The following is a 15,364-nucleotide window of genomic DNA, read 5'->3' as shown; positions in this document are numbered from 1 at the left end:
GTCTCTCGGTCTCTGGCATATATAAATACAGTATAACAAGTGAAAGTGTAGAAATAATGTTTTTTCTCCGTCAGTGAATGAGTGAGTCAGTCAGTGAACGATATAATCTGATGTGAAGCTGCCAGGTCATCCAATTATACCAGCCATTGAAACATCATTTAATTATACCAGGTATTGAAACACTACGGTTATAAGACCAACCAGTGAGACAGTCTTATTATTTATATTCCCAGTCAACAACAGAGTTTTGTTAATAAGAAAAACTGGAGAATATTGCCACGAATTGTTTCAGTACTAGCTGGATTAATTAACTAACATCTGGATTAGTTAGCTCTCACCTGAATATATTATATATCACCTGGAGTAATTAGCTATTATCTGGAATGATTATGTATCACCTGGAGTAATTAGCTATTATCTGGAATGAATTGCTTCCGTCTGGATTAATTAGCTATGACCTGGATTAAATACGCTCGTATAACACCTGGAGTAATTAGCTAACACCTGGAGTAATTAGCTATGACCTGGATTAAATATGCTCGTATATCACCTGGTGTAATTAGCTATCACCTGGAGTAATTAGCTAACACCTGAAGTAAATAGCTATCACTTAGGTTAATTACCTCCCACCTGGATTAATTACCTCCCACCTGGACTAATTACCTCCCACCTGCATTAATTATCTCCCACCTGTATCAGTCAGAAAGTCAACACATCAAGGTATGGTTCTCCTCTATAGCCCATCAACCACTGTGTCCTCCAGCCAACACAATGAACCAGTCATCTCCTTCTCTCTCACTACACAAACTCGAGTGAAAGTTTCCCGTCCAATACGTTAGGTAATGGACTCATGATCGTCAACACTGCTGGCCTGTCTCGTGTGTGTGTGTGTGTGTGTGTGTGAGCTTCGCCTTAAACACAGGAGCTTGGGACGTAAACATGACAAGCGCTTGGCAACTCCTGCTATTGTCTCGTTCTGTCTACGTGATTTACCAACGTGTCTCCAGAAATGTTTTAATCAATTTCAGTGAAACTTAACATTCGGATGAAAAACCTTGGATAATATTGGACAATTTATTAATGCATCTCCAGATTTAATAGTCAATTTCAGTGGATAATTTGGATAATTTATTGAATATCAGACTAGAGGGAATCTAATTAATTTTGGGTACAATTATAGAGTATTTAAAGTCTTAATTATGTCATTGGTGTTGTTGTTGTTTACTTTGTATCTGTAAAATTCTGTCTAAATAAACTGTTTCATAATTTCTTCACAGGGGAAATTATGGCAAAGTATTATTTGTAGTTAACTGAAGGTGTGTGTGTGTGTGTACTTGTGTATATATTTTAGTGCATTTATGTGTGCGTTTTTACATGCTTGCATGTATCTGCGTACGCCTGTGTATGTATGTATGTATGTATGTATGTATGTATGTATGTATGTATGTATGAGGGAAAAAAAGGAAAAGCCCCGGTGTCTTTGCCCACAACACCCACACTACAAGAGGTAAAGGACCCCCACACGTCCCACACACACTCGGACACGGCTATGTTACGGTACACCTCGCCCACACCATCGCCGCTCCCCCTCCCCTCCCGCCACGCCCGCATCAACCAGGTTCCGGTATTTGGCCACAAGAACGTCATCCTGAGCCGTTATCTGCACTATCTTCCTCTCTGATTATTACACTTTGGGTGACTTAGCGGTTCCTTGTATCAGTGTGGGGGAGGGGGGGGGGACCCTTGGCTAGACCGGGAGTTTGATAGGAAATTCCGGTCACGATTAGATAAGGGATGGAGTGAACAACAACAACAACAATAATAATAATAATAATAATAATAATAATGATAATAATAATAATAATAATAATTCAAGTGCACACAGTGGTGACTCGGTAATAGTAATGTTAATACTATGGATGTGAATAAAATAATAAGACGCAATAGGAGTAAGAGAGAGAGAGAGAGAGAGAGAGAGAGAGAGAGAGAGAGAGAGAGAGAGAGCACACCGTCACATCTCCCCGCTGCTGGTTGGCTCGATACAAGGAACCCAGGTTAATTGGTTTTCACGGGGCGTTTCCAGTGGTCGACCAACCTTACACCATGACCTCTGGGGTGATGACCGTGACCCTGGGGTGATGCCGTGACCCCAGGGTGACAACCGTGACCCTGGGGTGATGACCGTGACCCTAGAGTGATAACCGTGAGCCCAGGGTGATAACCGTGACCTCGGGTGATGACCGTGACCCCTGGTTAATGACCGTGACCCCAAGGAGGTAACCCTGACCCAAAGGTCTACTTTTTTACCTCTGTTACTCTCCACATTTTTACCTGTCTACTTTGGTATCTGTCCATCATTCTACCTATCCACCTCGGTATCTGTCCACAATTCTACCTATCCACCTCGGTATCTGTCCACCATTCTACCTATCCACCTCGGTATCTGTCCACCATTCTACCTATCCACCTCGGTATGTGTCTACCTGTGGGCCAGTTTCTCAATCACTCACATCCTGTCGCTATATTGATCATAAGAAACACATACCGGATATATTCTGAATCAAAGAACTTGTTGACTTTGAAGTATATAGAGCTTAAGGGAAAGTTAATATAGTGTCAGGGAGTGGTAGCCGCAACATTATAAATATACTTTAAATGTATTGTTTTATTGGTATATTGGATTTGTTTATTTCCTGAAGTCCTGTCTCCTTCCGTCCTTCCTCTTTCCTTTCCTTTCCTTTCCTTTCCTTTCCTTTCCTTTCCTTTCCTTCCTCTTTCCTTTCCTTTCCTTTCCTTTCCTTTCCTTCCTCTTTCCTTTCCTTTCCTTTCCTTTCCTTTCCTTTCCTTTCCTTTCCTTTCCTTTCCTTTCATTTCCTTGCCTTTCCTTTCATTTCCTTGCCTTTCCTTTCTCCTCTTTTAGCAGTTTTAGTTGTGCCATAAATATGCTGAAGTTATATTTTGGCACACACACATACACACACACACACACACACACACACACACACACACACACACACACACACACACCCACACACACTAACGGAAGGCTATCATCGATGTGCACATACTTAAACACACAAACACAGTGACCACAAACAGAGTAAAAGTGGAGTGGTACAAATGTCAGTTTAAAGCATTAGGTCGGTCGACTATTGTGACACTGACTGATTATTACGCTATTGACCAACCCTTGACCACTGGACGGGGAGAGAGAGAGAGAGAGAGAGAGAGAGAGAGAGAGAGAGAGAGAGAGAGAGAGAGAGAGAGAGAGAGAGAGAGAGAGAGCAGTGGTGTATCGTATCCTGGGCTGAGAGGACTGGCACACTACCTGCACCTTCCATTATAAAGAGGTCCTCCACACACCATCACATACCAGGTCCTCCCACACACCATCACACATACCAGGTCCTCCACACACACCATCACATACCAGGTCCTCCACACACCCATCACATACCAGGTCCTCCACACACCATCACATACCAGGTCCTCCACACACCATCACATACCAGGTCCTCCACACACCATCACATACCAGGTCCTCCACACACCATCACATACCAGGTCTGATTAATACGGAGAGTATCAGAGCACGTCGACCATACGTGTCTGGGAGCGTTATAAAGGTTGAGGGGGCCGTTTGTGTGTGACATTCTCTTATCGAAAGACATGAACAGACGCACACTCGCCGCGGCTCGCCATCACTCGCCACGCCTCGCCCTTCGTGCCAGGATGAATGTGAGGCTTTTGACCCAAGATGAAAATTTATTATATTTTCCTCAACTTAGAAAGAGAGAGAGAGAGAGAGAGAGAGAGAGAGACTGCTCCATGATAAGTAAATTGTGTGTGTGTGTGTAGGGGCGAGCGAGGCTGTGACATCGCTGACAGTTGTTTAAGAGCGCTCACCCTTGGCACACCACACCTTCACTACTGATACAGTATACACGTGTGCGGTATAAAGTGTTTGTGTTTCGTTCTGGGTGTTAAGAGACAAAGGGGTACTGGAGAATGTGTGGCTGTTAGTCTCTGAACCTCGGGGAATGGTCCATGATATTATTATTATTATTATTATTATTGTTATTATTATTATTATTATTATTATTATTATTATTATTATTATTATTATTATTATTATTATTATTGTTGTTGTTGTTGTTGTTATTATTATTATTATTATTATTATTATTATTATTATTATTATTATTATTATTATTGTTATTATTATTATTATTATTATTATTATTATTATTATTATTATTATTATTGTTGTTGTTGTTGTTGTTGCTGTTGGTAATAGTAATAGTAATAGTATTAGTATTTTAAACATATGGAAGGAATCAGACAATAATAATTTGTAACTGCTTTCAGAAAACACATTGATTGACACCCACTTTTCCTTTATTCTTGCTTGGTTTTCTCCGTAAGGTTTTGGCCAGAATGTAGAGGAAATGGAAAGCAGAATGCGTCTACTATGGGAATAAGAGTGAGTGAAGGGAGAGAACCTGTGTTTGATCTTGAAGTCGGACACTATGTTATAAACGTATATAGTGTGAGATAATGGAGGAATATTTCGTGACAGTGAGACATTATCTTGGTATCTTCTGACGCCTGGGTGAGAGAGGAGGCGAGGACGTGTTTTGTGGGCATCAGATACAATATCCCTGGAGGGCTGAGCTCTTGTAGTAGGTGTGTCGTGTAGGTGAGTGTTGGATGTAGTGAGGTGCGACCATACTTACCGCAGGTGTGTCGTGTAGGTGGGTGTTGGATGTTGTGAGGTGCGACCATACTTACCGCAGGTGTGTCGTGTTGGTGGGTAGGTAGACCATCATACTCACGACAATCGTAGAAAGTCGGGGAGGTAGATAGTCATACTCACGACAGTCGTAGAATGTGGGGCAGCAGGAGAAGGTGCGGTAGCGGGGCCGGCAGCCCTCTACGGGCAGGAGGCACTTGGGCGCCACACACTGCCTCTTTCCCCGGATACAGAAGCAGTAGGAACACTCGTCCGGCGACGCCATGGCCGAACCCTCGGCGAACACGGCGCCCTCAGCCACACACCCTGACGGAGCCGCCAGGGGAGGAGGAAGCCGCTTAGTAGGGCGTGATAATGCTGTCATGCAGATCACTGTTTACGTGCTGGTGAGGTCATGCAATACCGTGTTGGGAGGTACGGGTGATGTGAAGCAGAATGACAGAGGATGTGTGGCGGTGAGGTCATCCCAGGTCATATAAGTGACACATGATGGTAGGGTCATGCAACATCAGTGTGAACATGCAGGAGGAAGTCATTGTTCGGTCACTGTAGGCGTCTGGTCGAGTCATGCAGGGTCAGTGGTAGGTTCATGCAGGTTCACTGAGGGGGAGGGTGGTCATGCACGGCCACGATGCAAGGAACAAGTCGTTAGGTCTCCCGAGGTAATTTCTGGACGTGTTGGTGAGCCACAGTCAGACGTGCTGCTCGGTAATGGTCTTATGAATGGTCCGGTGAGTCATGGGGCTCATGTAAAGGTTGTTTACTACAGGCTGTTTGGTACGTGACCCACGCATTTACACTCCTGGTTAAATATAACGTACTCAAGGCTAAAACATTCTTAATTAACCTTACCAAGAAGATCTCGCGTAGAACAAAGTTTCTTGGATCGGCGGATTAACCCGTTAGAGAGCGTTAACCAGACTAAAATACCTACGTGTAGGGCCGCCCTCAAAACGGATAAGGAATTAACTTTTTACATTATGATGTCGAGGTCGAGATTACGAGTTTACTTACAAAAAGAAACAATAACGCGGGAATAAGTAAAGAACAAATATTATATAAATGTGAAATATATTGATAAAAAAGACCGACTTGTGTAACCACCAGCTGAGTTTATTATCTGTTAGGCCCATCGTAGGTTAACGCTGACGATCAGAAAAAAAATTTATGATGAAAAGAAATACAAAGGTGAAAGTTACAGTAAGGTGTTTACAAATAACCGAGCGGCCTCTCTTAACTTTAGTTTGGTTATGTCGAAATTGCTGAAACTTGAGGAAGTATTTGTAGTGAAAGTATAGTGACATTTTCACACGATAAAGGTGTAAGGGACTCTGAGGTATCCATTTTCCCGAGTTTACTGGGATCTATTGACACGGAATTAGGTGATAATATGACACATGCCGGAAATAGTGAAATAATATTAATACTCTTACTACTACTAATAAAAATAAACTTTAAAATTGCCAAAACGGATCCATAATTAATAGGTGATGAATTTATTCCTTAAAACTGGGATTAAAAGTTCTCTAAAAGGTTCAATTTGCACTAAGAAGTTTTTACTCTAACAATATATCCGGGTTAAGATTATTTTAAATGATGGAGTGATGGTTTACACACCTCACAGCTCCACAAGGTCAAGCTGGGTGAACACGTCTCTCTCATTATAACTTAGTTTAAAAAAATGTTCTTTATGTGATGGCATGGCGGGTGTTGACGTCGTGAAGGCCAACACGAGACAAGAATTGTAACACATTATTTGGTATTTCCTGATGATAACAGTAGACGACGTGAGGTGGAGTGTTGTACTTCGTTGTGTGAGCTTGAAGGTAACCAAACACACTGACAGTCATCACTAGAAATACCCAAGTTGTTTTGAGTGCCTTGATGATGATGATGATGATGATGATGATGATGATGATGATGATTAAGTCTGTGTAGTTATGGAGTTGCGTTAAAATTCCTGGATAGTTTGCGTCGTGTTTCGTCTTCCAAGTGGTGTTTGTTGTCACGCGTCTGTCACTAAACTGTTTTTATCTGTTTGGTCTCAGAGTCTTATGGAGTTGTCAGTTTTGTTCATAGCGTCAATAAGGTTCTTATTCCTTTACGCTGGTCAATAGTTTGTGTGAGGTGTCGTGTTACAGCAGCAGTCGTGGCGTGGTGTTCGTCGTTGTGACCTGAAGCAGGGCTGGTGTGACATGCTCGTCAAACGGACACAATCCTTACCCGTGAAATTATTATTAATGTGGTCCTGGCAGGTTAGATACGCTGGTGTGTTAAGTTAGGGTAGGTTTAAGAAGGTTGGGTTACCTCAGGTTTAGCACGGTTGACCTTTCTTATTAAGGGATTGGTTAGGTTAAAAGCCCAGAGGATTTATTTTCTTTGTTAGTTTTTTTTTGTCATTGTGTCCGTCGACGTGAGGGGTGGCAGGCCAAGGTGGTGGCGGGGAGCAGCTTGGTTATGGGGGAGTATTACCAGTATTGCCAGTATTACCAGTATTACCAGTATTGCCAGTATTACCAGTATTACTAGTATTACCAGTATTACTAGTATTGCTAGTATTACCAGTATTACCAGTATTGCCAGTAGTATTACCAGTATTACCAGTATTGCTAGTATTACCAGTATTACTAGTATTACGTTATTATTATCAGTATCACCAGTATTACTAGTATTACTAGTATTGCCAGTATTACCAGTATTACCTTATTATTATCAGTATTAAGTTATTATTACCAGTATCACCAGTATTACCTTATTATTACCAGTATTACGTTATTATTACCAGTATTACCAGTATTACGTTGTTATTATTACCAGTATTGCCAGTATTACGTTATAACACGTATTACGTTATTATTACCAGTATTACCAGTATTACGTTATTATTACCAGTATTACCAGTATTACGTTATAACAAGTATTACGTTATTATTACCAGTATTACTTGTTATTATTACCAGTATTACCAGTATTACGTTATTATTACCAGTATTACTTGTTATTATTACCAGTATTACCAGTATTACGTTATTATTACCGTGCTTTTTTATTTGCAACATTTTTCTGCTATATATCAATTCATGTATTATAAGGTGGCGTTATTCTGTATCTATAATGTATACTATTACAGAACCAAACATGGGCATGGCGCTGTGCATCACATGAGCGGAAACTGTGGTTGGATAAGACCCATAACAAGATAAGAATAAGCTGCCTGGCGGGAGATATAGATGTGCGATGTTGAATATGTGAATAACTACTTTCTTATACTAAACTCAGGTATATTAGATTTTAACTAATTGTACAGGTGAGAATAGAAGGTCGGCAGATGACATCACTTAGTCTGACTCTCATATATTTCTATTATCACCTGAACAGTTATCACACTGAGGACATTATTTCCGGTTTATCTTTTAGTATGACACAGTTGGAACAGTAGCTTGTGTTAGTGATGGAGTGGTTGACGGGTGATTATTGGATTTAGAATTTATTATGTAAAAAGACCGACAAATTATTTATGGTTTTATAGAGACGAGAATTTAAGAAGTTTATTACATGTTAGTGATGTAGGTTATGAACAGGTGTAAGAGAGGTAAACAGGTGACTCTTGAATTAATGAATCACAGTAGTTATGTGACGCCCGTGTTAGTTCAGGTATAGATGTGAGGGTCTTGTGACTCGAGAAGGGTGAGGTCATGGGTGTGTGGGTGTGGGCGGCTCACCCCTCATGGTAGTGTCGCGGACTCCTGAACCTCCTCTCCGGCGAGTGCCCGCCACCGCCGCCTCCGCTGCCGCCGCTGTCGCATCCTTCTGCCTCACCTCTGTTAACTCGTGCTGTTGCTGTTCCTCATGAGGCACAGCTTCCGTCTCTGTTCTATATAGACGGTTGGTCTCTAACTCACCGTCTGTAATATAGATAAAAAAATCTTATTATTAACACGATTAAATGAGATACGAGATTATTACTGGACTTAAAATATTAAATAATCCTGAATCATTTATAAACAAACTTAACAAAACGTTTTGATGTTACTTGACAAAACAAAAATACATGATTGAACACATTTACACTGATGATGGTGACAAGTGTACAGTGTACAGTACAGCTGGAACGCTGGAAAGTTTCAAAAGGAGGCTAGATAGATTCATGGATGATAGAGAGTGGTAGTAACTCTCGACAGGAGCTGCCATGCACAGGCCAACCGGCCTACTGCAGACTCTTTATTTTCTTATGTTCTTGTCTCACACAGCTGACGTGAGCTTCACCACCAGAGGATGACAGTCGTGGTCATAGAGGGACGGACCCAAGTAAAATAAAACACATTTAATATAAACAGAGACGATGATTATACATGATACTATAATGGATGAGGAACTCGTTTACCACCAGCCATCAGGTCAGTGGTTCTCTACCTTTATAACTCCACGGAGCAGCGGAGAGTAAAAAAAATCGACAGACGTGTAAATGTTAGGCCAGGCCACCCGCACCTCCCTACCAAACTTAAGATGTCTTCAAAAAAAATTATATTTATGTATATATATATATATATATATATATATATATATATATATATATATATATATATATATATATATATATATATATATATATACTGTATATAAGCATCATTATCATTATTATTTATTGTTATTTCTACTACTAATAATTAGTAGTAATAATATCCACTTACACCAAGACCTTGAACCCTTCCCTCCCCGGGCCAACCCTACGGAAAGGTTGACCTTGAAAGATTCTTCATGCCATTGTTGTAAAGAAAGGGAGAGTTGCCTCAGTCTGACCCAGGGATTTATTGTACTCCGTCCCACCACAAGACCCCGTGGAATGTGCACCCCCGCCCACTCATCCACCCACTCATCCACCCATTCACCCACCCACTCATCCACCCACCCGCCCACACGAACTTTATTCATGATATGATAACCAACTCATTTCTTATTTTCATTTAGTAATTCTTTAAGACACCTCAGCGTAAATAATATCTTAAAAGGTGTTAAGTAACCATGTCAGGTTAATTGGAGTTGTGGCTTTCAGGTGTTGGTTACCTGCAGTGTCATACTAACCTTTCCACTCTGTTTACCTCAAAACTCATTGTGTTAACGCTGACAACACTCGTACCTTTATTAGTCTGTGTCTATGACTTTCTAACCAGGAGTAACGTGAACTGTAAGTGATGGTCTCAAGCCACATTAAAGGTTAAATATATTTCTTCCTGTTATTGGCAACGTTTAGGTTAGGTTAGGTTAGGTTGGGTTAGGTTAGGTTAGGTTAGGTTAGAATGGAATGTGAAGCCGAATTAAATCAGTTATTTTGAGCCTCAGGTGTGTAGTGGTTTTGATACCATCGTCTGTTGTAGCTCCGTCAGGTAGGATCTGTCTGGGTCCTCTCCCCACCACAGCAGCCCCTCATTTATGCATACCACAGTCTGGCATCTGCCGCCTCACCCAGCCATGGTGACCGCCTGACCCACCAGACCTTCCCTCCACAACCTCTAACCTTTCCACTGCCCATCCCATTCAACCATTACTGTCTCACTCTCTGCGTATATAAAAGATCGGAATATTATTTTTTGTCCAGAGTTTTTGACCGCGAATATTTCCAGCCAAGAATATTTCTGGCTTGACTTTCCTAACCTAACCCAATCAGGTAACATCGGGGCGAAAATATTTGAGGCCAGAAAGTTCAGGTAACGTTTCGTCCCAGTAGTGTGATTACGTTAAGGTGAGGTTCAATGTATGTTTTGTATGGGTGAACTACAGCTTGTTCCCTATAAACTACTTGACTGTGTTGTGATATATACGAACTTGTGTGAGATTGGTCGTTATATCCAGGTGTTAGTACGGATAAGTCTGGTCTGTCCCCTGCGGTCACCTTAACTCTGATGATATAAAGGGATAGGGGAGACCCTTTTCTCCTGGAGGCTGTGAGGCGACGAGATATTAGTCGATGCATATTTCTGTTGTTTTTCTTGACGTTGTGTGTTGAGGTGGAGGAACAAAGACAGGTCTGGATGTCGATATTTAGGGTCGTGAAGAGACAATGGCTGGGAGGTGGTGGAGGGTGGGGGACGACTCAGGAGACCCGAGGTCAAGTCCAATACAAGTGGGACTCAAGGTTACTCTCCAATAGGGGTGTAATTTCACACCCATTTGGGACATAGTTGTTAAGAAATTCAAGACCTTCCACTAGACAGCTGTTAGGTTCGGCTGGTAAATGCTGCGGGAGACTGAAGTTCTAATATTTATCTCATCACTAAACATTTTCTCAAACACTGAAGTAAACATCACAAGATTATGGGATGAATCTTAAATATTTTGGGTTGAATTGTAAACATCACTATAGTTCAAGTGTGACCTTAAGTGTGATCTTTTGAGAAACAGAAGATGATATGTTTGAGGTTTAGTTGTCAGCAAAGTGAAGCTCAGGAAGAGGGAGAAGCTGCGGTGCGGTGAGTTACCCTGCAGGCGGCTACTGACGGTGGCACCACAGTGATGAGCCAGCAGATATTCCCGAAGGCAATGACTCCAAGCATCTGCCGTTATCAGCACAGTCCCAAAACCCTCGTCCCCCCCCCCCACCCCACCTCCTCCTCTTCTTCCTCCTCCTCCTCCTCCTCCTCCTCCTCCTCCTCCTCCCCTCCCTCCCCTCCTCCTCCTCCTCCTCCTCCTCCTCCTCCTCCTCATCATCATCATCATCATCATCATCTTTCGGTATATTATGGTTCCTCTTCTCCCTTTCAGAGTCACTGAACGCGGACTCAAACACACACACACACACAGAAGGTAATTCACATCACGATTCTTTGGGGTACAGTAATCTATTGTATACACGAGGCTGTATTACCCAGTACCCTCAAGACCTGCCTGCTGGTGGTGACGTCTCCTTCACCCCTACCATCCACCCTCTTCCCCCACCCCTGCACCTACTTCACCTCTTCTTACACTCCCACCCGCCCACCACCTCCCCACCCTGCACCTACTTCACCTCTTCTTGCCCACCACCACCCACCTGCCCACCTACTTCACCCCCCTCCTCCCTTCATGCGCCCTTCTAACCTCCAGGGAATTATGATGACCCTGTTCTTCTGGGGCGCCCCTCAGGCCGTTCTCCCGTTACTCTCACATTAGTTTCGTGACATGTGATTTTAACCTTGTGACATGAACCGTTACTCCCGCTGCGTTAAACCCGTGTTGTGTACCTCACTCCCACGCCCACGTTAACCCCGTGTTGTGTACCTCACTCCCACGCCCACGTTAACCCCGTGTTGTGTACCTCACTCCCACGCTCACGTTAACCCCGTGAAATATAGCGTTACTGCCATGTTAAGTCCGATTCCTCTACCGTCTCTCCACGATAACTCTTTAACATGTTCTTTAACCCCGGTGACATGTACTGTTGCTCCCGTGTTAACTGTGTTATCTTTATACCCACATTAACGTTACTTGTTGAGGGAGACTGGTACGTCCAGATCCGTCAACGATGTGTCTTGGTGTGCAATTTCGACGCCATTTAGTGGGCCTTCATAATGTGGGAAGGTTGGGGCACAGGGCTGACGCTGGTTGACAAGGTACAGAGATTCGGTCCTGCAATCGTGTCCTTTTAACTGTAGATGTGAGGAAGTATCGTCCTCTCTCACGCCAGCTGAGTCACTGAGGTGAATGGGAGAGAAATTGCCCCAAGACTCTACCGTTGCAGGATGACAATTCTTATCCTTAACACGGGAACAAAAAAATAACATGGGAATCTTTAAAACTCTAGAGCCAGGAACGTGACCCCTTCCTCCGCCTCCTCAGCATCATACCAACTCTATCCTGGCATTATCCTGAGTGATCCTCCTAACCCACTGGCACCCCGGATGTTCCTCACAATACCTGACCTTCTCCCGTGTCATTATTAACTTGTGATAACTACTTACTACGGTGTTGAGGTCATCATGCTTTGCCCCCTGCTGTCACCTCTGTCCTGATGCAGCCAGATGTGTGGGGAAAAAACAGTCACTAAAAAGGACACAGTTTGTAATATCCTCTTCCTGTGTTCGTCTTCTGTTTACATGAATTAATTAATGAAAATATAGATGCGTATAGTTACATGTGTGTGGTTATTGAGTCCTTACAACTTGAGTCCTTTTAACACCTTGAGTACGATCCCAACCATCTGAGTACATTACACTTCATCATCTATACACCTTATACACCTTATACACCTTATACACCTTATTCACCTGACTTAATACCCTCCTTACACCCCATCTCCTACACATCATCTACACACCCAACTGTACATCTACCTCGAGAACCTTGCATCAGGAGACACACCCACCACCTACTGTACACTTCCCTATCTACTGTACACCCATTACCCACCATGGACACGGAGTACAAAGAAGTCGTCCTTATCACCTATATACAGCTTTCCACGTACGCTGAACCTTCTCTACCTCTCCACGTACATCTCCACCCCACGTACAGTATTATTTACGTTCATTTAGCCCCACTACACCTCCCCCACGTACACATCTCCCACTGTACCTCCCCCACGTACACATCCCCCATTGCACCTCCCCCACGTACACGACCCCACGTACACCACCCCACGTACAGCCAGCACAAGGAAGAACACCCTCACCACAGACCACCTCAGGACAGCACTGGCCGGCCTTCTTGAGCTTGTAGCAACCCTCGGGCACGGAGTTAGGCACGGCGGGACAGACCCTCAGATGGCAGACGAGGGAGGCGTCCTTGCAGGAACAGATGAGGCACGGCTCTTGGGTGGGTACGGCCTCCCCTGCCCCGTACCACTTACCGCCGTACTCACACTCTGGTTGACTCTGGTTACTAGCTGTTGTCGAGGGATGCAGAATGGGTTAACTCGGTGGTGTGAGGGAGAGACAACAGGCAGGTAGACTATGTGGTTTATTTACATTTTTTTAATTATCAAGATATTCTACTGGGAGTATTTACAGTTTTATTTACAAGTTTATTTATCTATTTCTACTGGTTTATTTACACGTTTATTTATTCTATTTACGGTTTATTGTCATTATATACAACAGATTTATTTACAGTTCTTAATTATTACTGTATCTATAATTCTACTGGTTTTATTTACAAGATTTATCAATTAATTTATGATTGTTAGGGATTAATTTACAATGACTACTTAGTTGTTAATATTTTTAAAGGTTTTAGAAATTATTAGGATATAGTTTTAGTAAATATAAAGTATATATAGCTTGCATTCTACTTATAGTTATGTAAATCTAGATAATATTAGTTATTATTTATCCTTTATGAGAGAGAGAGAGAGAGAGAGAGAGAGAGAGAGAGAGAGAGAGAGAGAGATCTTTCATATATTTGTTTGTCTCATTATTGTCAGGTGTAAAGACTAATTAACACCTGAGTATCATGTGTCCTGGGTTACGCATGAGGAGTTGTTGTCTCGAGATGTTACAAGATGGGGTTAGGTTAGGTTAGGTGAGTCCTGACGTCTTGGGAGGAAATAATGACAGGTTGTAATTCCCCACACAAGTATATACCTATCTACTACAGCCCGCCTGAAGCATTGTGATCAGTCCAGCATCAGTAAGTGGTCAACTGAGGGTTTCCCCATCGTTCACTCGGCCTTGAAGATCCACTACATGAAAGTTGTAACGTGTTTCTGCTTTCCTTTTCTAACCTAACCTAACCTAACCTAACCTAACCTAACCTAACCTAACCATTAAGAGAAGCCATAGAATCAAAGGGAAAAATTTATCAGGTGAGTTGATTGGGTAATTGTATGGAGTTTTCAATGTTAGTTTAGTTAGTGATTAAAAATGGATTCTATGTCACTTCTATGTTATTATCGTCAGGGTTTAGTGCGTTGCTTTTTTAGTATTATTTTTTTAAGGTCTCGTTGTGGTGGCTATAAGGATATTGAGTTAATTTGTACTTTGTTTTTAATATATTTTTTTTTATGTGTTTAGTATCTTGCTTATATGATACTTATTTTGAGAGAGGTTTGTGTACGTCATTTTAACGTTATTAGAATGGGAGGTAATGACGTGAGGACGGTATAGGAGTAGGAGGAAGGGGCAGTTTGTGAACAATGGAGACTGAAGAGGAAGAGGAGGCAGTGTGTGGGCGAGGAAGACTACAGGATGAGGCAGTGTGTGGGCGAGGAAGACAGTGTGTGGGCGAGGAAGACTACAGGATGAGGCAGTGTGTGGGCGAGGAAGACTACAGGATGAGGAGGAGGATGAGACAGTGTGTGGGCGAGGAAGACTACAGGATGAGGAGGAGGATGAGACAGTGTGTGGGCGAGGAAGACTACAGGATGAGGCAGTGTGTGGGCGAGGAAGACCTGGGACAAGGAGGAGACGGTGTGTGGGCGAGACTACAGGACAGGGGAGGGAGGATGAGGCGGTGTGTGGGCGAGGAAAGCTTCAAAAGGGTACAGTTTCCTGGAAGTCCAGATCTGAGGCGCGTCCATCTGAGGTGTGTCTGGTTGCAGTTACCCAGCAGGAAATGCCCAGAGAGAGAGAGAGAGAGAGAGAGAGAGAGAGAGAGAGAGAGAGAGAGAGAGAGAGAGAGAGAGAGAGAGAGAGAGAGAGA

The 15,364-nt window shown here is 42.7% G+C and overlaps 1 protein-coding gene across 3 annotated transcripts in view; it reads right to left on the bottom strand.

The window, feature by feature from the left end:
• The window catches only part of LOC121873243 (mucin-2-like), a 72,404-nt gene that overhangs the window by 18,444 nt on the left and 38,596 nt on the right, over window positions 1-15,364 (bottom strand). For 2 of the 3 annotated variants that reach the window (XM_042376648.1, XM_042376649.1), the window contains exons 3-5: window positions 13,398-13,610; window positions 8,476-8,658; window positions 4,877-5,059 (exon numbers count right to left, since the gene is read on the bottom strand). In XM_042376648.1, coding sequence (XP_042232582.1) covers window positions 4,877-5,059; window positions 8,476-8,658; window positions 13,398-13,610 — 579 coding nt within the window. The remainder of the gene's footprint in view (window positions 1-4,876; window positions 5,060-8,475; window positions 8,659-13,397; window positions 13,611-15,364) is intronic. The other variant, XM_042376650.1, reaches the window with a different exon arrangement.

The sequence above is a fragment of the Homarus americanus genome, unplaced genomic scaffold, assembly GCF_018991925.1.
Source record: "Homarus americanus isolate GMGI-L3 unplaced genomic scaffold, GMGI_Hamer_2.0 scaffold32929, whole genome shotgun sequence".
NCBI lineage: Eukaryota > Metazoa > Arthropoda > Malacostraca > Decapoda > Nephropidae > Homarus > Homarus americanus.
Note: the sequence above shows the minus strand (reverse complement) of the source record. Positions and strands in the feature narration are given on the sequence as shown.